This window comes from Corapipo altera, unplaced genomic scaffold, assembly GCF_003945725.1.
Source record: "Corapipo altera isolate COAL_440 unplaced genomic scaffold, ASM394572v1 0, whole genome shotgun sequence".
In the NCBI taxonomy this organism is placed as follows: Eukaryota; Metazoa; Chordata; class Aves; order Passeriformes; family Pipridae; genus Corapipo; species Corapipo altera.
Genome location: NW_020884872.1, coordinates 76401368 through 76424470, shown reverse-complemented (window position 1 = coordinate 76424470; position 23103 = coordinate 76401368). Strand labels below are relative to the sequence as shown.

Below are 23103 nucleotides of genomic sequence, written 5' to 3'. Positions count from 1 at the left end.
GAATTTCTCAGTCTTCTTGATACTACTTTGAAAGACATTTTGAAACTGGCCACAATGTTGGTCTCTGTGTACTTTCTATCATATCAGAAATATATAGATAGGCTATGCCATAGAATATGTTAAGTCATTAGGGTACAAAATACGCCCAAAATATGTGCACCTCTGTAACTATACAGCCATAACTTGAGACAAATAATGTCTCTGCTAGAGGCTACATAACTATGAAGACTTGTTGAAATACTTTATTTTCTTTTAAAATATAAGTCTGAACTATTAAAATTAGAAAGTATTTATTCACAGAATCACAAAATCACTGAGTTTGAAACGGAGTCAACAGAATGGTTTTTCAGTGTTATTATTGCCACCATGTAATCTTACATCCAAACAAGAAACAGTACTGTAATATGTTTCGGTTTTCTCTTTAATGGGAATTTTGCAAAACAATATTTTCTTGCATGTCATCAGCTAAAAACTTAATACGTTTAATAAAACTTAAATAATGACACAGCTATTTCTAGATCATCAGATTGATTAGTTGCTTGCCCCTCGGAATTCTCCCGCTCTTTTGGGTTACTGAGGAAACATCAAAGTGAATAGCATTTCTAAGAAGGGAAAAATTTAATCCTGAGTACAGCAGTAATTTCAAACCTCAACAAACACTGTGAAATAACTTAGAATTCCATAGTACCTTCTAATACTTCAGGAAGCCACAATAAAAAAAAAAGCAAAAAAATCCCAAGCAAGTGAGCAAGTGGATTCTAACATTTCCAAAGCATGATTGTCCTAAAGATTTCAGCTGTCTTTCTACCTCAGAATTGTTAGTATCCTACATTTTGACTTAAAAATTCCAGAAATACTAGACATTTCTGGGTATCTGATTAATTAAGCAAAGAGAAATTAATATGATGTTATGGAGATCTTGACAGATACATGTCAAGAAGTAGCAAGAACCTAATCCTCCTTTAAAATCCTGGAAACTAAGAAATACTGCACACTCAGCAGTAACCTTAACCATTGCAGATCTAACAATAAGACTGTCTAGTTCACAAAGGCAAAAGTTTGTAAGAGCAAGTGTTTGTATCAGTACCCTCTTAAAAATGTTAAAAGAAAAATTCATCTCTCACAGTGTTGCTCTAGCAGCGTGGACAATCTAGAGAAAAATGAATTTTTTTAGGTATAATATGTAAAATAATAAAAAAATTAAAAGGAGACAATCCCCCCATATTTGCTAAAAGTTTCAGTGTAATAAAGAGAAAATGTAAATAAAAAATGCTGCAGTCTGAATATGAAATGTATTTGGGTAGTAGAAGCAATTAAAATTCTTTGTTTTAGAGTATCTGCAATGATAGTTTAATGTCAGAGTGGCCTTATTCAGCCTGAAAATGGACTGGAAGACTATCTGACAAGAAATAACACAGAAAGTCTGAGCTACTGAGAGAACTACTACTTGACCATGTCTTATTTTATCTATTTGTGGAGGAAGAAATGTGAATATTTGTGCAATTGTAATTTGTCTCCAAACCAGGCAGTGACATCAAACTGGAACAGGCTGTAGAGATAGGCTGTGATACACCATCCCTGTAGATATAAAACAGCCATCTAGACGTAGTTCTCTCTTGGGCTTTAGGTCGCCCTGCCTGGTTTAAGAGATTGGACCAGGTGACCTCGCAAGGTCCCTTCCAGCCTTGTACCCTCAGTGATACCATGGTTTTGTCAACATCTACAAACCTCCAACCAGTAACACAGACATAAGCAGAAGTACAGAAGGAAAACCTGACCAACCTGATCTCCTTTTATGATGAGGTGATCCGCCTGGTGGATGAGGAGAAGGCTGTGGATGTGTCTACCTGCACTTCAGCAAAGCCTTTGACACCATCTCCCATAGTATTCTCCTGAAAAAGCTGTCAGCTCATGGCTTGGACAGGGGCCCTCTGTGCTGGGTTAGGAACTGGCTGGAGGGCTGGGCCCAGAGAGTGCTGGTGAACGGTGCTGCATCCAGTTGGTGGCCGGTCACCAGTGGTGTCCCCCAGGGATCTCTGTTGGGCCCAGTCCTGTTTAATATCTTTATCGATGATTTAGATGAGGGGATTAGCAAATTTGCAGATGACACCAAGTTGAGGGGGAGTGTCAACCTGCTGGAAGGTAGGAGGGCTCTGCAGAGGGACCTGGACAGGCTGGAGAGTTGGGTTGATTCCAACGGGATGAGGTTCAACAAGGCCAAGTGCCGGGTTCTGCCCTTTGGCCACAACAACCCCCTGCAGCGCTACAGGTTGGGGACAGAGTGGCTGGAGAGCAGCCAGGCAGAAAGGGACCTGGGAGTTTGGATTGACAGGAAGCTGAACAGGAGCCAGCAGTGTGCCCAGGTGGCCAAGAAGGCCAATGGCATCCTGGCCTGGATCAGGAACAGTGAGGCCAGCAGGACCAGGGAAGTGATTCTTTCCCTGTACTCAGCGCTGGTGAGGCCACACCTGGAGTACTGTGTCCAGTTCTGGGCCCCTCAGTTCAGGAAGGATATTGAGGTGCTGGAGCAGGTCCAGAGAAGAGCAACAAGGCTGGTGAAGGGACTTGAGCCCAAGTCCTATGAGGAGAGGCTGAGGGAGCTGGGATTGTTCAGCCTGGAGAATAGGAGGCTCGGGGGAGATCTCATCACTCTCTACAACTCTCTGAAAGGAGGGGCGGTTGGTCTCTTCTTCCAGGCAGCTATCAGTAAGACAAGAGGACACAGTCTTAAGTTGTGCCAGGGGAGGTTTAGGTTGGATACTAGGAAGAAATCCTTTACAGAGAGGGTAATCAGGCATTGCAATGGGCTGCCCAGGGAAGTGGTGGGTTCTCCATCTCTGGAGGCTTTTAAGATGAGACTGGATATGGCACTTAGTGCCATGGTCTAGTAACCACAGCAGTGTTGGATCAAGGGTTGGACTTGATATCTCGGAGGTCATTTCCAACCTGGCTGATTCTATGATTCTATAAAAATGATTAACATATTGGTGAAAATGTTAGTAAATACAACAGGAAAGCCATAACCAGTATTGTCATTGACTGTCATATAGAAAAAAAGAAGATCCTTCTAAAGAAGATCTTACTAAAACATGTACTGTATAGGAAATACACTGGAGTGTAGCTCGCCTTCCACGGGACTACAAAAAGTAACAAGGGCCATTTTCTCAGGACATGAAAATCAAAATTAGTTAGCAAGTTCCCCTTCTCCAGGTTCTCTCCTCTCTAGATGAAGATACAGGGAATGGAGAACAGGATGGGAGTGTGGAACAAAAAGAACAGCATTTTTTAGTAATTAGTTCAGGATTTTTCTTTCTAACAGGCCCAAACTAGCTCGTGATTGCCATTATTCCACCTTCCAGATTGTTATTTGAGCTGTCATACTAGGAAATAACTCAACTGGATCCCTGTCTTTGGTTTACAAATAAATCAGTTATTTATACAATGGTGCACTGCCATCAGAACATATCAGAGTCTCCCACAACAGAGTACTCCATATGAATTAAGGTATTCTTCTATGTTATGAAAACTACAGAAAAAAAGGTCATCAACTTGCAGAAGGGAATCCTGTTTATTGCCCAAAATGGGTAGGAAGAGACAGAAATTTGTAATCTTCAACACAGGATTTAAGCACTCAAGTACTCCTACTTTCTACTAAAAAATAACTACTTGGTGAGTTGAATTCTGCTTCTGAAGCCTCAGGTCCTTTCCTCTGCCTTCAAATCTCTCTGTGATTTAGCAACATGGCTACTGCAGATTACCAAGTGTTCATTAAAAGGAGGTGGGGATAACCACAAATCCCTGGCTAGCAATACATTTTCTGTGCAGAGGAGAGGCAGAGAAGGGCAGAGAAGGAGACACTACAGGGTCCTGTCAACAGCCCAATGATCATCAGGAAATGTCAAGGCAGCAAGTCAGCACCCAGGTCAAGCCAGGAAATCCATGCCATTTTCTAGGAACAAGAGTAGATCTGGATCCCTTCCCCCCCCCCACGGTGTGGGGTAGCCCAGTTCTAGTTCCATTTCCATCTGAAGATCCATTCTGATGTCTGATGGGTGGGGAAAGGGAACTCCAGGGGTTTCTTCAGGGGTTTCTTCTGGCCCTGAGCCTGGAGGGAAGAGGTGCTCCCCCCTCCCCCCACCCACGTGGCCCCATGGCCGGCACAGAGACAGCACACCAGGCGTGGAGAGAAGACAAAAGAGAGTTTATTGTTGGGGATGTTATATTTATAGGGTTTAGGAGGATTCACAGAGTAACCAATTAGAAGAGTCAAGGGGCTTACAGGAACACCCAATCACAGGCAGGGGTTAACAACCAATAGGAAAGGGTTAAAAGGGGCCAATGAGAACACCTCAGGATACATTCTTGCATGGGATAACACTTGTCGTGGGGGGTGTTGGGAAGAAGAAGCATGTGTTTGCAAAGAGACCACCAAAAGCCATTTTAAGACATGTTTAAACAACAGTTTTCCCATATAATGCAGGTTTAGTGCCACAGTCAGACACCCCTACAACAGAACTTAGACAGGGACTAGTCATCTAGGACTAGGCTTAAATGGATCCTGACCCTCAGCCAGGAGATGTGAAGAGGTCTCAGGTAAGGCTAGTCAGTGTCATCAAGGACTATCTGTGCCCTCAGGACCCCTCTCTGTATGTAAGGTGAACTCTGCTGTCTCTAACAATCATGTGCAAAAATATTTGTCATTCGAACTGAGATGCACATCTCAGAAATGGAAAATGGAAAGTACTGGGCTGTAAAATCATAGCATATTGCCCTTTGCAAGCTTAGCTCACTGTAAAAGAGTTATTTTCACACTTCCAATGAAACTCTATGACATATCTAAATTGATTTACAAAAGCTTTTAAAATAGAAATGTGTTGGATTTTAAAAAAATGATCATTTTCTAGAACTCTCACAAAATGGAGGTTGTATGCACCCTTATTACTACAAAAAGCAATTCATCAAAACAATAGTGCTTCTATAATGTGTGCTGTTGGTAGTACTGTGCAGAAAACACAGAGCAGAACCAGGTGCCTGAGCCTTAAGGAAAATTCAGCAATAATGCTTTTATCCTGTTTTGCATCTCCAGAATACATTACCTCAGTAACTACTGTGAGCTGCAGTGGTAGCACAGATGAGACAGTGATGCTGTCACTGATTATAATTCTCACTCACCCAGTCTGTACTGGGAATTTACCTCAGCATATACCCTGTTTCCTTCTTGTCTCACTGGTTGTCTCTTTTCAGAAACCAGTTATCTCATTTTCCTACAGTAGAGCTCAATAAGTTCATTTCCCTAAAAAAGACTAAGAAGTCCTGGCAGTCTACCAGCTTCTAAAGGCATCATCACAGTGCGACATTTTCCAATAGTGTTGTTGAGGGTGAATGCATGATCCAGCTTCAAACAAAGACTGACACTTGCCACAGAATATGCTTGCTTATCGTATCTTGCTCTTGTTGCTTTGCTTGTGAATCAGGTTATGTGTAAAATCAACATGTATGGAAACCTTTATGTTCTCCACAGGTCACTGGAAAAGGTTTTTCTTTGTTTTTTCAAATGATTGGGGACCATCTTGCATCAGTCGATTTTAGCCTCCTGGAATAATCAAAGCCTCTTTAAAAAACAATAAGCTTGTTTGAAAATTTATCTGTTTACTAATGGAATTTGCTGATAGTGATTGCTTGTTTAAAGCTTTTATTACTTTCCAGTCCATTTTCTAATAAAATTTACATCTACAATATATCAATAGGCACATGATCAAGTTTGTTTATAAAAAGAATATGTACTAGATGGAAAAAATCAATACAATAACTTTGTATCATAACAGCAAATTTATAGTAGCATTTGACATTAACTTCAAATGGTTGCTTCATCATTTCTGGGCAGTGTTCACAAGAGGGAAAAAACTTCTTTAGTGTTCAGGCAAAGGGAACTATACAGAAAACCTTCTGTAACTGATATGACTTGGTAAAAAAAAAAAAGTCTACTAAACCCTACTGTATTGGGTTTGCATGGCCAGGTTATGTTACCAGGAGGGGGCTACAGGAGTGGCTGCTTTGAGAAGCAGCAAAAGCTTCCTCCACGTCCAGCAGAGTCAATGCCAGACAGCTCCAAGACAGACCCACCACTGACCAAGGCTGAGCTCATCAGCAGTGGTGGTAATGCCTCTAGGATAACATAGTTAAGAAGGGAAAAAAAAATTAGTGAGCAGATGTAATTTTGGCCAGAGAAGAGAGGCGTGAGAATATGAGAGAGCAACAACTAACAGCAAAGAATGAGGGAGAGGAGGTGGTCCAGGTGCCAGAGAAGATTCCCCTGCAGACCATGGGAAAGACCATGGTGAGGCAGCTGTCCCCCTGCAGTCCATGGAGGTCCATGGAGGAGCAAGAGTCCACCTGTAGCCCATGGAGGAGCCCCACATTGGAGCCTGAAGGAGGCTGTGACCCCATGGGAAGCCTGTGCTGGAAGAGACTCCTGGCAGGACCTGCAGCCCGATGGAGAGAGGAACCCACAGTGGAACAGGTTTGCTGGCAGGACTTGTGACCCTGTGGTAATATAAATAAATTTTCAGGACTAAAGACAGAGTAATCTATGGGCAACAATTAACTTTTTAAGAAGTACCACTCAGCAGTCATTTTCCTGTATCACTTTAGAAACCAGCTTATCTTTTTTCACATGATAAAGGTGATTTTCCATTACAAAATTTCATATGCCTCACTTTCTTAGAGATTTTCCAAATTACAGTAGCTCTGCGCGTCACAACAAGATACGTATTAGTGACCAAAAGACAGCCCTAAACTACAATTTTTCTGAAATTTTAGTAAAGCTAATAAGTATCATGGTTGCTGACTAAAATCCTTTGACTTTGAAACTATCTGTATGAGTCGATTACTTTACCTTAAGCTTGAAGAAAAACCCATTGGTACAGGAAAAAAAAGAAAGAAAAGAGCAATGAAAGAACATGCCAGACTATGTGATGCTTTTGTTTCAGTTGGCGATCCAAATATTAGCCTACCTCTGCTTCAATTTCAATTTTGTTGTGTTATCAAGCATAACACCATTTCAGATGAACAATATCATCAACACTAAATCTACCACTTGTGACAAGCTTACATTTATAAATAATTATAATATATCCATATTTTCCTGCAAATATTTAGGTGTAAACCATAAATCTGAATGCTTAATTTTGTGTCTGTATCTCCTCAACAAGAATTTTATAAGTAAAACAGACATTATGGTTGAAGCAGCTTCAAATTATGCCTGGATATTTTGCAGTACAAGAAAAAGAAGACAGTAAGTTTTGCAAATATGACTCTTTCTTAAAAAGTCTGCTCACTTTTTGAGGATCTTCCCAACTGTCAAAGAATCTGAATGCTGAAGATCTGAAAAACTGGTGATGTGGCAGTAAATGTTCAGTGGAGAATTTAATTTCAAATTCACTAACTCACTGAAAACAACAGTTCTTGGGCAGGAAGATGGTATTCCATTTCTGAAAACTTAAGTTACGATCCTGAACTGAAACAAAAGCCCAGTTAAGAAGGCAGAAATAGAGATGAGAGACAGTGTTGGGCTTCATGAAAAGAGTCTTTTAAATAATACACAATGAATACAAATGCAGTCTTCTTTTAAAGCCTATTTCTACATCTGTGTTCAAAAAGCATGAACCATGAACCACATGATGAATGTCTGTAAATGTTCACTGAGACTTAAAGGTCAAAGTATATAATATCAGTCAATCACTCAAGCAACTCTTTGCATTGATTTTCACAGATTGCTCTTTGAATGCACAGATGTAGGATTTAAACCATTTTCTGCTGGAAGTTATGAAGCATCACAATGATCCTTCCCCATACTTCAGCTTTCTACCTCACATATCATATTACTATCTCATCCTTGCAACATGACAAATCATTCTGCATTGCATTAACTCTGAGTAAGTCCTCAGAGATAAAAGGGTTATTTGTATGTTAAGTCATATATGTGAATAATGTTACAGGATCAAGACCATATTGTGTAAATATTTGGGACATGCACTTTGTCTAAGGTATATTTAAATTGTATGGTTGAACTTGGTCCCACATTTGTTAACATAATTTACAAATAGTCAAACTTTCCAAGTTTACATATTTCTTACCACTTAATAGTTGTTTTTAGGTTGTTGATAGGTTGTTTTGATGTGCTGACACATTGGGATTCATCTTGTGTCAAGAAGAAAACTAAAGTGACGGTAGTAAGCCTTGACCACCTGGAAAGCATTTGAGCATGTCTAAGTCTCCCTCAGCTATCACTGTTTTTACTGTTACCTGACATCCTTCTCAACCAGCTCCCACTTCTCCAAGAACTTTTTTGGTGGTCCATCCAAAGCAGTAAACTTTATTTCCTTATGTGCATGATACCTGAAGGACTCTCAGAACACTTTAACATTAGTAACAAGAGCATCTAAATTTCTACAAGATTTCTTTCTTTCTCTGCCTGAGAAAATAGATCTAAACTCTTGAGAACATTTTTTACTAAAAAGTTCACCAACTCAGTGTAAGTTTAAGAGCCAAAGAATAACTATGAAAACTGACACTGTTAGAGAGAAAAAGTCACAACTGATTTCCATGAAATTTTATTGGAAAACCAGTCTCATTTTCAATTTGCTATAGTTTTCAGTTTTGCTTATATGAAGATGGCTATACATTAACATTCCCTCTGCCTCTGGCCGTACTGAACATTTTTAGGACCACCAAGGGAGAAATACAGCAATTTTGTTTTCATGCAAAACAGCTAAACATTGATATCCTTCCAGACCATTTTTCATTGTTTTTATGGTATGTTCGGCACATTAAAATACTTTGTTGTATTACAATTTGGCCATGTCTTTAGGTTCAGAATCAGCTTGATATGTTTGTTTCTTCACTGTAGACACAATATATGTCAGTATATTCACTTGCATGTGCTCTCAAACTGTGACTGGCTTTCCTGATGCAACTTAGATTTCTTTCAGAGCAAGATGTACCAAATCCAGGGAAAACACTAAAATCAGCATTCATTTTATCTTGTTTTTCTCCATTTGGGCTAAAACAAACTTAGAATTTTCTAACTTATGATAAATAGAGTAGGTGCTCCCCAGAGAAGTGATCATACCACCAAGCCTAATGGAGTTCAAGAAGTTTGGATGATATTCTCAGGCACATGATGTGACTCTTGGGGAGGGTCCCGTGCAGGGCTAAGAGTTGGACTCGATGATCCTTGTGGCTCCCTTCCAACTCAGCAAATTCTGTGATTCTGTAATAAATCTGTTTAAAAGACACTGACCATTAAGAGGAAAATTTAAGAAAAGACAAGCACATTTTCCAATATAGTTTTGAAGAATGCAACAGTGAAGCTTGAGAAATAACTTTTTCTCAATTTGGCAGTCAGTAGGTACCAGATTGGAGCAGCTTTTTAAGTTCCTTCTTAGTATTATGCTATACAGGAAGAAAAGCCCTACAATATAAGCAGTTAAAATAGTAAAATCAAGAAGTTAGAACTGTGAAAATCAAAGAATTGGAGCTGCATTTGTGATTTGAAATATGTTCCTTTTAAGACATAGTGTATTATAAACTGTCATTACACGATTACTTTGAACATTTTCCGCATAATTCTGACTCAGAGTGTTGTCCTTATTCAAGTGAGTAAATATTTAGTGGCAAACTTCAACCCATCTTTATCTACAGTCATAGAGTCATAGAACAGTTTACCTTAGAAAAGACTTACAAGAGCCTTTATGGATACAGGGAGATCTGATGAATATGGTACAATGATGCATTGGCCAATAACATTAGCAAACATTAAATTTGAAATATTTTCCCACATTAAGTTCCCTTGAACATGTGTAACATTTATTTATACGATTAAACAAGCACAATTTTTATAGGGCTGTCATTCCTTCGTCTGGGACTATACTATAGCCTAAATCCTAAAAATGTCAAAAAATGTTGAATGTGGAAATCCACACTGCTTGATGTTCCTGCTACCTCTTAGTACTGTAAGGCAGTCTGTGAAAGATGGAAAGGGAGAGACATTTCTTCTTGTGCACATGGAATAGCAGTAATTATTCATAATAAATGCAAAACCATTTTCCTTGAGAATCAGTTTCCTTCAGTTTCCTTCAGTTGTTCTGTATAATCTCATAAAATATGTAAAAGAAACTAAAAAAGGGTAGAAAGCCTGCTGAATGTAACGACGAAGATATGAGAGGGATTCAGACATTTTATTGACTGCAGAGTTAACACAACCTACACACAGAAACACACAAATCCTTAGTTTGAAAATGAAAGAAGTGAATTACAGTTTGCAAAATTCCTCAACAGTCTTTCAAGTAAGACAAAATTACAGATTCTCACATTAATAACATCATACATATATTGCTTCATAAAACTGTTAAATGTGTTCTGTTAATATTCAAACTCATGCCAAAGCACATGTCACTTCACAAGTTCTCTGATGAGTTTCCTTTTGAACATTCTCTGCATATCATTAAATGATCAGCTGAAAATTATCAAGCTGTCCCAGACAAACACACAGACATACACAGACATTCACAGAGGAATTACAGACAGCTGTTTCCAGGATGGTCCATGCTGCTGTGGTTTCTGTCATGGACTGAGCTTTCTGGTCTCCTCTTACTTGGCAGGGTACTGGGTATTAGGTCAATGTGGCAAAGCTGGGAGGAAAGGTGTACTGAAGGGGTGGCCTGTGTGAGAAGACACCAGAAGCCACCACTGTGTCAAACAGAGACACTTTAATCCAGCTCCAAAACAGACCCATTGCTGCCCAAAGCTGAGCCCATCAGTGATGCTGGTGGCATCTCTCTGATAACATATTTAAGAAAGGGGCAAAAAACAGTGCACAGCAGCTACATCAGCTACATTAGAAAGGAGTGAGGAAAAGGAAGAAAATAGCTTTGCAGACACCAAGGTCAGTGGAAAAGGAGAAGGAAGCAGTGTCCCAGGAGCTGGAGCTGAGATTCCCCTTTGGTGACCACTGTGAAGGTGATACCCACAGCTGTGGAGGACCCTATACCACAGCAAGTGGATCTTTCCTGAATAAAGTTGCCACCACAGAGAGCCCTCTCTGGAGCAAGGGAAAAGCGTGGACTAACCAAAAGGCCCATTATTCTAAGAAGTCTCTTTATGAAGTTTGTTTACTCTCAAGGTAAATAGATCAATATTTTTTATTATATTTGATAAAGAAAAATAAAATAATACACTGCACACTGACCTTTACAAGAACATTTCCTTTTTATCAGGTGTACTCAATAACAGTCTTTAGTCTTATTTTTGCTCCATGAAACTTCTTAAACAGCTCAGACAAATAATTTTTGCAAATACTTAATACATGTAAAGTTTGTCATGCATCATCAGAAACTGTGTGTATTTTTTCAATTAATGGGTTTTAATTAAATCCAGAAATATCTGATTATAGATCAAATAATAGGCTGTAAAAGCTAAAAAGAAAGTTCCAAATTCTCAACTGTTGAGTAGCAGACACGTGAAAACTAGGAAAATAATTTTAAACCTATTAGCACTTTTCTGTGTTTCCTGAAAAGGTCTTAAAGTGCAATAAAAAAACCCCTCACATATGTTTCAATTTGTCTACACTGCTATCCTAGAAACTTCTGATCTGGGCAGGGTGCTAGAGCAAACAACTCTTGGCAGATTTGGCTTAGTAAGTCCTGCTTTTCCTAACCTGTAAGATGGATTTCCAGAATCCTCCCCGTGCTTCATGCTAGCACAGGTATCTGGCTTCTTGCATTCCAAGTACATATTTTAAAACTAACTTTATAACTCTAACCCACACTGGCATCACAGAAACAACTGCCTAGACCTATTCACAGATGACTTGGTTGCATATGACTTGACAGCTGCTGTTGATTCCATCTTAATATCATAAACCTATGAAAATACATTCAACATAACTGCAGCCTTCAACACAGAACTTCATAAAGTAGTTCAAATTATTGTTTGCTGCAGGTCATTAAGAAACTAGTAAACAGACTATTTAACAATGATGCTAATGTAAATTTTCAATGACAGCAGTCACTGGTATCCCGCTGACAAATGATAATGTCATTGCAACATGTCCTTAGAGCTCAGTAATTACTTCTGTATTCATGAGTGTCTTTGGCTGGAAGTTTACCTGATCTGAATGTAAAAACCCTCTGCAAAGTTTACATGTGCTAAGTGCATCAGGTGCATGTACAACATGAACGTGTTCAAAATACCTCTAAAGAAATAATCTGTTCACCTCGGGCATTATACTGTCTTCTTCCCGCCACTCAGGATTCTTCCTGAAATACTGCTTTATTGAACTATTGCTTTAGCTCCTTACCTTACAAGATAACATGGTAAGAAAACATTTCAAGGAACAAAAAGTTAAATACTTCCAAAGAACTGCAAAAAAAAAAAACAACAAACCAGCTTTAAAAGGTTCATGGCTACTTGTGTAAAACAGGCTTTGATATTACAAACACCACTAGCATAGTTTGAAGCACAGTTTTGTGATGATGATTCTTTCAAGCTGCTTTTGAACCTTTTAAACTATTTGAAGGATGACATCTAAATTTCAGTAGTTAGGACACAATAGCTAATATTTCTAAATGAGTTTTTTTGTATTAAAGTGTACACTACTTGGTTAAATTTACCTCCAAGTGCATAAAGAAATAACTGACACTATATTTGAAATATCAGCGATTACATGTGAGAAGTAATAGTAGAGAGGGGTAGCCTCAGAAAAGAAGAAACTATGTATCTTTAAAAGAGGCATAATGGGGACTCCAAAGAAAACAGGACACTTTGTCTAACTAGAGACTGCATTAAAATGGAATAGATGTGTACACAGAAAACTTACAAACACCTGAAGAATAATAAAATCAAATCATGTGGATTTTTCAAGAACTATGTCAAGCCAAGCTAATCTTGGGACAGGATAAACACAGTACTGGGTGTGCTGGTTTTGGCTGTGGCCCAGTTAATTTTTTTCATAGGAGCTGGTATGGGGCTGTGCTTTGAATTTGTGCTGGAAACAATGTCAATAACACAGGGATGTTTTAGTTACTGCTGAGCAGGCCTTAAACAGAACCAAGTGTTTTTTTGCCTCCCACCCCACTCCACCAGCAACTGGGCTGGGAGTGCACAATGAGCTGGGAGAGGACACAGTCGGGACAACTGGCCCAAGTGACCCAAGGGATATCCCAGATTATATGGTGCCATGCTCAGCATATAAAGCTGGGGGAAGAAGAAGGGAGGGGAGCACTTTCGCAGCAATGGCATTTGTCTTCCCAAGTCATCATTTTGCGTGATGGATCCCTGCTTTACCGGAGGTGGCTGAACACACTTGTCTGCCCATGGGAAGTGGTGAATGAATTCTTTGCTTTGCTTGTATGTGTGGCTTTTGCTTTCCTTATTAAACTGTCTTTATCTCAACCCATGAGTTTTCTCATTTGTACTCTTCCAGTTCTCTCCCTGATCCCAGTAGTGGGGGAGTAAGCAAGCAGCTGCTTGGTGCTGAGTTGCCAGTTGGGGTTAAACATGACAAAGGGAAGAAGAATAAATGTGATGTATATTGAGTACAGTAAGAAATTTAATATTTTTTTCCATATTAAATTCTCGTAGGAAAATAAGGGAAATGTCATCTAGATGAAAAAAAAATGTAAAGACTGTGTGACTTCTTGGAAAGCTCTTCTCAAAGAATAGCTATCAGTACCAAATGAGGATTTTCTTTCAAGCTAGTTGCCCTAGAGATTCCATGCCCAGCTCTGTTCAGTGTTTTGATTAAAAAGTATGGATTGAAATATAAAAAAAATTGTAGACGAAGCCAGGATACGTTAGGGTTACAGAAGTCTGGAGAACAACCTAAGAATTCAGGACTGTTGTAAATAAAGACATAATCTAGAATTAAAAATAAATAAATATTAAAACTAGACAGTTCAGAGCACAATATCTAGTAAGGAGAAATGAACACTTAAAATGCCAAATGAGGAAAAAGAACCTGGAAGTTAAAGTGTATTAAAAATGACTTGTGAGTCAACAGTGCAGTATTACTGAAAAAGAAGGAAAGGGAAAATCTGTTGTCAAGAATTTTGCAGGTAAGATACGGGTGAAAATAATTTTCTTCTACTTGTTTCCAGGAGAATGCAGCTGAAGCAGTGCTTTCAGTGCCATACTCCAAAACACATATAGTCACTCTGGAAAGAATACAGCATAAAACAGCAAAAAAGAGAAGAGGGTTCAGAATGTATTAGCATAAGAGAAGACTGTAGAAAAAGGCTTTCTTTTAGTCTAGGCAGGCAAAGACTTGATAGATCTTTCAGGATATGGAAGATTGCCACATTAATAGGAAAGACAATGATCAATTGTTACCAATTGTTCATGTGAAAGAAAGAAAAAAAGAACTTAGTATAACCTGCAGTAAAGACTATATAGGTCATATATTTAAAAAAAAATGAGAGGAAAAAGCTTGAACAAGACACCCTCAGAGAGCCTTTTGGCAGAAATTTTAAAAAAGAGTACCAGATAAAAACCTCTGTAGGAAGCTGTAGCACATTTGATCCTTCCCTAGAGCCAGAGGACTGGACTATATAACCTTTGGAATCTATTCCATCCCTGCACTTCTAATTCAATGACCACATGATGTGCTTTAGTAAGGACCACTTATAGATTTTTTAAAAGAGTGCTCTAAGTGACATAAGGTTAGATAATTTCACCCTTTCACAAGGCAGCATTTTCTTCCCCTAAAGGCACCCCTGCTTCCCTTGTGCTTACTTACAGATTGCAGTGCTATTTAGCACAGCAAAAGACTGAGAAAGTTAACATAAAATACAGGTTGGGTAATTTTTGTAAGTATGTATACATCAATTATTAGGACAAAATCTGACCTGTTTTAAAAGATGTTCCATGAATAAACTGTTTACCAATAATCCCTAGCTTTAAAAAGTATGAATCATTGTGTAACAAATATTAAATAAACCAGCAGTTTAAAAAAAATTTTTTTGAGGGATTTTAGTGCTAGGTGAGATCACTACAGCACTGATATGCTTCATACAACTTTACCTAGTACTGCAACAGACATACCCACATTGATGTTGGCTAGAATAATGCATTTGCATTATATATATTTTTAAGAAGAAGTAAGCAGATAAAAATGGACATGTCTTGACTATCAGAATTCATGTAGGGACTTATACTTTTGAATAAATACCAGGTATGCTTACAGCATTTAGGGCATCAAAGACTGTTCTGATTTTCCAGGAAAACAGATTCTAGTTCTGCAAACACAGCACATGACTATAGCTGAATGACAGCAATTATCTAGTCTGCAGCTTCTGTGGTGTGGGGGACGGGGGGCTGGAAGCCAGCTACAGCTGAGCCAAACAGACAGATTTATTTGAGATAAACTTTAACCCTACTATAGAGAGAAAAACACAAGTTTGAATACAGAAAGGCCAAACCTGTGGGCTGAAAATGCATCTCCTAATCCAGGCATGAGCTCTAATTGATGTGAAAATTAAGCAGAAAATTGTGTGTGTATGTGTGTGTGTGTGTTTTAAGAAAAGCATTACATTACATGATTTTTTTTTTCAGAAGCTGAGAAATAGCTTCATGTAAGTAACTAATGCTTTGGTATAAAAGTATATATGGTATGATGGTAGCATACTTATTTCTTATGCAGATACAGCTCTGTTGGAACTGGGAAGGCTAAGACAGTATCACAGGTGGTAGGTGAAAAGTATTATTTTTATTGGCAATGAACCTCACTAAAACTAATTTTTACTAGCAATTTAGTGTATCACACTGTAGTTACATTATTTAAGTATGATTTTGCAGAAACACCATTGAAGGTTTCCTGATTATCATGCTTGAAATATTTTTTATCGAATTTGCTTCACTTCATGAGTTAAAAAGACAGGGCAGAGGCTTTTTTTAAGCAATTTGTCCATTCTCTTTCTCACCCTCGATCTGGAAGCATCTTTTTTGCTCACCCAGCATCATCAATACTGAGGCTTCTGCAGCTGGAGCTAATGTGGTGATTCTCTGACAGTGGTGGCACAAGCCACACAGAAACCAGCTCACCCTTTCACATGGATGACAGCACTTGGGAGGTGAACAAGAGAAATGAGCTAAAAACTATCACCTTCAAACAAAGGTGAACTCCGGGGTGTTTTTTACAGGAAATGACAATTAGGTCAATATAGCAAAATGCTCTGGGTAGTGAACAGAGGCCATTCTTTATACTGTTCTGACAATTTCCTCACTCTGCTGTGTAGATTATGTCACAGAGGTTATGGCAAAACATTTTAATGAGAAGTGGTAAGAAAATGAAAAATATTTTCTGTCAACTGTTGGTGAAAAAAACCCAAAATACACAGCAGTTTAGGGGGGAAATATTTTTTTTCATGGAAATAGTATGATGTTTTCATATGATGGTTTTGGGGTTTGGGTTTGTTTTTGTTTTTTTCTTTTCCTTTTTTTTTTAACATAACTGAAAAAGTCTTTTTTTATTTATTTTTATTCATAAGAATTCACATTTCAAATATCTATAATTCTCTAAGTTGAGTTTCTGTCTCCTGATTTTCTTCTGGTTTCTTCTCATCTCATTCCACACTGAATTCAGTTTCACTACAAAGTGTTCAACTGCAGGCGGGGTGTCATTGTTACTATGGCTGTTGTTTACACAGAAGATTTAGAAGCAACGTCCTACTCTCAGATAAAAAAAGGCAATTTTTAAGCACTGAGTGATTCAGAAGGGCCATATGCATGCATCCAGTCCATGGTAGAGGAACATGCTGGTGAATTTCATTTCTTAACCTGCACCCTCCCTTTCAGGGAAGTATCAGCTTTTCAGTATGGGTCATTACTAACCAGGCTCCTCAAATATATGCAGGGGAAACCTTTCTTGGGTACTTTATGAATAAGTATAAAAAATGAGAATGAAATACCCTTATTTTAAACACTATTTCATGTAAATTACTGATAATTTGTCTAACTTCTACAGTACCTAAAAGACTAGCATGAATTCATTTTGAATTCAGGAATTATTGTAAGCGATGGGTAGAAGCTGGCATTAGCAAAAGTTGATCCTTTTTCCCTCTATAAACAATACCAGATGGGCTTAGGTGGAACGAATTTAAATTCGTGCATTTTCCCCACACACACACCTCTAAATGATGAGGAAATTGCCCTGTCCTTCGGAATTGTCTGGCATTTACTACTGCAATAAGCTGTACTTAGGAGAGAAACATTGTTTCAAACTTTTGTGCTTTCTCAGGTACATCCCATGATGCAGCCCAGTATATAAATATGACCAAAAGAAACCTATTACACCATTAAAAATGGAACAAATATGAGATCAAATGTAATGGGCATAGATTCCAATTTTGTTCCTGTATCAAGTTCTCAGGGACTGAAGCTGCCTGGAAAGTATTGCAATACTAATTGATTGAGCAATGAAATGGCAGATGAAATTCCGTATCAAAAAAATACAAAGCAGTGCACATGGGAAAAATAACCTTAACTACACATACAGAATGATAGGCTCTAAATTAGCTATTAGAACTCAGTAAAGAGATATGGAAGTCCTTATGAATAGTTTCCTGAAAACACTGTCTGCATGCTCAGAGGGAAATGACATTTTAGGAATGATTAGGAAAAGAAATTAGTGAAACAGAAACCAGTTTTACACCTGAAAAAATGTGTCCCGTTCCATGTGTCCTGTTTTTCACAAAGCCATAAGAAGCAGCAGAGAGAATAGCAGCAAGGAGGATTGATATATAGCATAGATTATAGGATAGAGGAAAAAGAAAAGAAGTGACTGAAGGGTGATATTGTATATAAAACTATGGCTAATACAGCAAGGTAAAGTATTTGTAGGTCTTTTTTTTTTCCTTAGAAAGTGCCAAGGAATGGTCAATATAAAATAATGTTTAAAATAAACTAAAAAAACTACTTTCTTTGCATAGGATGCACCTCTGGGACAACATACTTAAAAAAGGGGCAAAAACCACCGCACAGTAGCTGCATGAGAAAGGTGTCCCTGTGGACACCAAAGATAGTGAAGAAGGAGGGGGAGGAGGTCTTTTGGGTGCTGGAGCAGAGATTCCCCTTCATCCTATGGTAAAGACCCAGATGGAGCAGATATCAAAACTGCTGGATGACCTCATGCTGCAGAAGGCAGAGATGCCTGAAGGAAGCTGCAGCCCATGGAGAGCCTGTGCTTGACAAGGTTTTCTCCCAGGAACTGCAGCCCATGGAGAGCCTACACTGGAGCAGTCTTTTCCTGAAGAACTGTCCCCAGTGGGAGTGACCCACACTGGAGAGGGAAAAAGCATGAGGAGAAAGCAGGAGCAAAGCATTATGGATTGACCAGAAACCCTATTCGTCATCCCTCTGGAGGATGAGGGAGAAAAGTCGTGAAATAAGGAGTGACGTTGAGCCTGGTGAAAGGTACATGTGGGGGGTTATAGTTTTGTCCTTGTTTCTCACCCTCCTACTCAATTCCTAATTGGCAATAAATTAATTTTCCCCAATTTGAGTCTGTTTTGCCTGTGTTAGTAACTGGTGAGTGATCTCCCTGTCTTTATCATGACCCATGAGCTTTTTGATCTTACTTTTCTCCCTATGTTTTTGGGAATGAGAGTAGCTTGGTAGGCACTTGGCACCCAGACAATGTTAACCCACCAGAGCAGCAGTGAGTCTAAAATCTTACCTCACCTTTCTTCCCCTCCAGTCTTAATCTTGTTTACATCCCTGTTACCTTTTCTGTTTCAGCTTTTCTGTAAGATAAACATTGTGATCAGTTACTTGATCATTTGTCATTCACTTCTCAAAACTTACTGAAATAGGATTTTTCCCCTTTGATGCCACAATTCTTTTTTTTTTTTGGTTGTGTCTTTTAAACAAAATTGCTATAGTATGACCTCATCCCCTTTCTTTCCTCTGCTTTCCACAGCTGCAAAAATGATCCTGAGCTGTCTGAGCAAGCGAGTGTCAAGTGGAGAACAGGATAATTTCCAGGAATAAAACTGAGTGATACCATTACAGGAATACTGGGTTCATCTCCAACAGTCAACATTAGAAAGCAAAGCTAGACAAATGCAGGTTTTAACAAATGAGAGTAGATATCAACTAGAACAGCTTACCCAAGGAAATGATGGATTTCCTGTCTCTTGAAGTCTTTAAATCAAGATTGGATATTTCACTAAAATATATGTTCCAACTCCAACAGAAATTACAGATTCAGGAATCGCTGGGTCAGACTCTTGGTCAGATCAGTTAAGACCACTGCATGTTCCTTGTGGACTCTCAAATTAAATTTAAATTAACATTCTATCGTTGTATTTGAAAAAGACCAAAGCATATTTCTCAGCTCAGGTTGTAGGCAGAAACTTGCTGTTCCACCATAATAGACATATGTCTAAAATCCTAATATTTAATACATAATTGGCATGAATTCATATGAGTATGTGCCATCAAATTAACTAAATGTTCTACCTGTTCCCAAGTACACTTGCTCCTAGTGGCGAAGAACCAGCCAACCACAGAATTGTTATCCACTTTTCATTACTTATTACTTGGATTTATGCAGTCAGAAAGTTAAATGCTGAAGGATGGAGGAAAAAAGGAACCAAATTTTGGGGAGAATTTAGGGAGACAGAGGAGGAAAAGCAAGCAAGAAAAAAAGAAAATCAAGCAAGAGCAAAAGCAGAGGTCACAAAATGCTATGGGTAAATAAGCACAAGCTTGCAGATTCAGAGGAAGGACTGGAACACATGGAGGGAAAGTAAACAGAAGTAGATGATTTACTGAAACATAAAGAATAAGTATTCTAAAATGCAGATGAAGTCTGTTTGCCATTGATCTTCAAAGAAATCTCTCAGAATGTAATTTATTTACAGGAACTCCACACTCTGCCAAACACACGCATGCAAACAGTCATGCACACAGTTACACGTGTCCATACTGATAAGATAGTCTGTCTGTCTGCTTTCAATGCTCTTTGCTTACTTTTCTGAGTATGTGGTAGATGCTAAGGAGCTCACAATCATTCTTCACAAATCAGTCACCCTCCGCAGCAATTAAAGAGGTTGTCTTTCACCATAAAAGCAGGAGAGCTTGGGGATACAGGGTACAGTAATAAAGTAAGAAAGTAAGCCTCAGTGAAAGGAGGCAAAAGTCTGAACTTAGAGCAAATGTGTGTTTCAAAGCACAGCCACGAGGTTCAAGTAAAAAATCAGTATTCTTTCACATTACCAATTAACATTTTAAAATTATGCTATTGGAACTCCAATCATTCCCTGTGACTGACAGAAATCTCTCTGCAAAGCCACATATGAAACTAAAAGCTCCCTTCTCTGACATACAGCTATTGTTAGGTGATTTCATTACCTATCATTTATTATATATATCTTTTAATTATTAACTGCAACAGTCCCAGACTTCTGTCAGCTCCTCTGGGAAACTTCTAAGGCTTGAAAAGAAAAATCTAAAGGCACCAAAAGAAAAAGGGTCTAGACACAAAAAAGGCTCCATTATTTTTTTCCCCAGCTAAAAATATTAAAAAAAAAAAAAAAAGGAGAAAAAAAAAAAAGAGAGAAGGAGCGAGAGAAAAGGCGGCGGCATAGGAGCAGCGAAGTTTTCCTTTCATTTGCTCTCCTTCCCTTTGGCATGAGTGCCCACAAGCGCTGAGCGCTTCCCTGCTCCCGTCCCTGCGCTCCATCCTCCGCCGCAAAGCCCGGCGGCGCGGAGGGGGTCCCGCTGCTCCCGTGCGGAGCCGAGCGCCCCCCGGGGGAGGGGGGGCCAGGCCTGCCCAGCCGCGTCCCGCCGCTCCGCAGCCGCTCAGCACATGCAGATCCGCCCAGCCACCTTCATTAATAATAATCGATACTTAATGGCACCAGCCCCGGACGCGCAGGGATGGGCTGTAGCGCCCGAGCCCGGGGCACTGACCTTGCCTGGCCCCGCGCCCGCCGCAGGAACTTCCGCGCCGCTGCGCGCCCGCGGATGAGCGAGAGGCAGGGGGAAAAACGGGGGGCGGGAAAAAACAAAACAAAACAAAACAAAAACCCAGAACCAAAAACCACCCCCCACACACACACACGCCCCCAAAAGTAAAGTCAAACAACAACCCCCGCGGCTCTGTCGGCGGCGGGGGCCGCGCGGAGCGGGGCGGAGCGGGGCGCGCGCGGCGGCAGTGCGGGCGGCGGGAGGGGGGGGGGCGCACGGCGCATGTCCGTCGGCGCCGCGCCGCGCCTCCAGCAGGCGCTCCTGCCCCCCCGCCGCCAAACTCACCACCATCTTCTGCATGTGCAACATTCGCAGCCGGACAGAAACCGCTCCCCGGCGATGGAGACTGCGGGAAAAATCCGCCGCGGCGGGATGGCTTGCTGAAGCGGCAGCGGCCGCCGGGAGAGAGGCAGAGCGCGAGCGGGAGAGGATAGCAAACAAATACTAAAGCAAAACAACACCAAAAAAAAAAAAAAAAAAAAAAAAGAGGGGGGCCCCTCTTTTTTTCCCCCTCCCTTTTTTTTTTTTTTAATTAATTTTTTTTTTTGTTCCTGATTTTGTGTATAGCCTTCTCGCCCTCGATGCCTCTTTGAGCAGCATCCAGCGAGCGAGCGGGAGAAGGCGAGACAGAGAGGCAGAAGAGAAAATGAGGATAATTTGCAGACAGCTTGTCTTGTTGTTTTCTGGCTTTTGGGGACTAGCAATGGGAGCTTTTCCTAGCAGCGTGCAAATAGGTAAGCGCTGCATTGGGCTGCGTGCGTGTGTTCAGGGGTTCAATCTTTTGCGAAGTGAGTTGGAAAGGCGGCTCTGAAGGCAGTTTGCAGATTTCTCCTCCAGCACCATCCGATTTCCGTGCCTTCACGAACCATCCGCGTGTATTTGTGTATATGTGCCTCCGAGTGCCTGTGTGTGTAAATACATGTGTGCGTTCTCGTGCGGGAGGGAGGATGCTTGTCTTTTGCAGAACTCATTCCAGCTCCGAGTGTGCGATATCAGCAGGGCAGGAAGGGGCTCGGGGCTTGAAGTCCCTTGGATGCTTCAGCCCCCTCCCGCTTCTGCCTGACTCCCGGAGGGATGGCGAGTCCTGTGCACGGGAGGTTGCGGTAGCCGTCACGGATGGGGGATAAAAGGCAGCGCTGTCCTTCGTTCCCTTCTGCAGTTGTAAAGTTTAGGATTTTGTAGGTGTCTTTTGTAGGTGTCTCCCTGTAGTCCTGTGCCCCGTCCTCACCCCTTTCCAATCGCCTCCGGCTTCCCTTCTTTCGGACGTGTTTCAGATGGGACGCAGCTATCTGAATTCTTTCCAGCTCAGCTCCATCACTGCATCATTTCTCATTTCTCGTGGACTTGTGAAGATGCTGCTAATAGGGCTGAGCTGCTTCCTGCCTGCACATGGCTGCAGAGGAGCAAAGTTCATTATATTCCTCTTCAATGCAGATTATCCTACACTGAGTTGGTATTTTCTTGTTTTTAATCCAGAAAGCATCGTTCCCCTTAATCAGCCTGCCACTTAATGTGAGAGGTTGTTGAGCAGCTCATTTAGCAGTGTGTTCGGTATCAGGGAGATGGAGGCTAAGCACTTTAAAAGGTCACTGTAATCATGACAAATCTGGGTATTTATGTATGAAAGGCTGGAAATCGAGAAGTCAGAAAAGAAGCATGAAGGCATCAGGGAGGTTAAAATCGATTGACGACAGTGATTTAAAGGCAGTGGTTGTGATAACGAATACGATTAGTTCCTTATCCATTAAAGTGTTAGGACTTGCCTTCTGTGCGGCTTTGGGAGAGACAGTTGCTTGCAAACAAAGATAGTAAGTAGCTTGCAAATGATTTACCCTGCTTCTTTTGCTTTTTGGTTTTTTTTTGTGTTTTTTGTAGGTGGTCTCTTCATCAGGAACACAGATCAGGAATATACTGCTTTTCGATTAGCAATCTTTCTTCATAACACCAGCCCCAATGCATCTGAAGCACCTTTTAATTTGGTTCCTCATGTAGACAACATTGAAACAGCTAACAGCTTCGCTGTGACAAATGCCTGTAAGTAAACATGCCACTGATCCAACCACCTTATGGATAAAT

The 23103-nt window shown here is 40.2% G+C and overlaps 1 protein-coding gene across 10 annotated transcripts in view; it reads left to right on the top strand.

Moving 5' to 3' along the window:
- The first annotated feature begins 21298 nt into the window (after window positions 1–21298).
- Window positions 21299–23103, top strand: part of GRIA4 (glutamate ionotropic receptor AMPA type subunit 4) — a 221057-nt gene continuing 219252 nt past the window's right edge. For all 10 annotated transcript variants that reach the window (XR_003526319.1, XM_027634632.1, XM_027634723.1 and 7 more), the window contains exons 1-2: window positions 21299–21761; window positions 22903–23061. Coding sequence is in view for 9 of the 10 variants with exons in the window: in XM_027634632.1 (XP_027490433.1) it covers window positions 21674–21761; window positions 22903–23061 (247 nt within the window). In the remaining variant the exon portion in view is untranslated. The remainder of the gene's footprint in view (window positions 21762–22902; window positions 23062–23103) is intronic.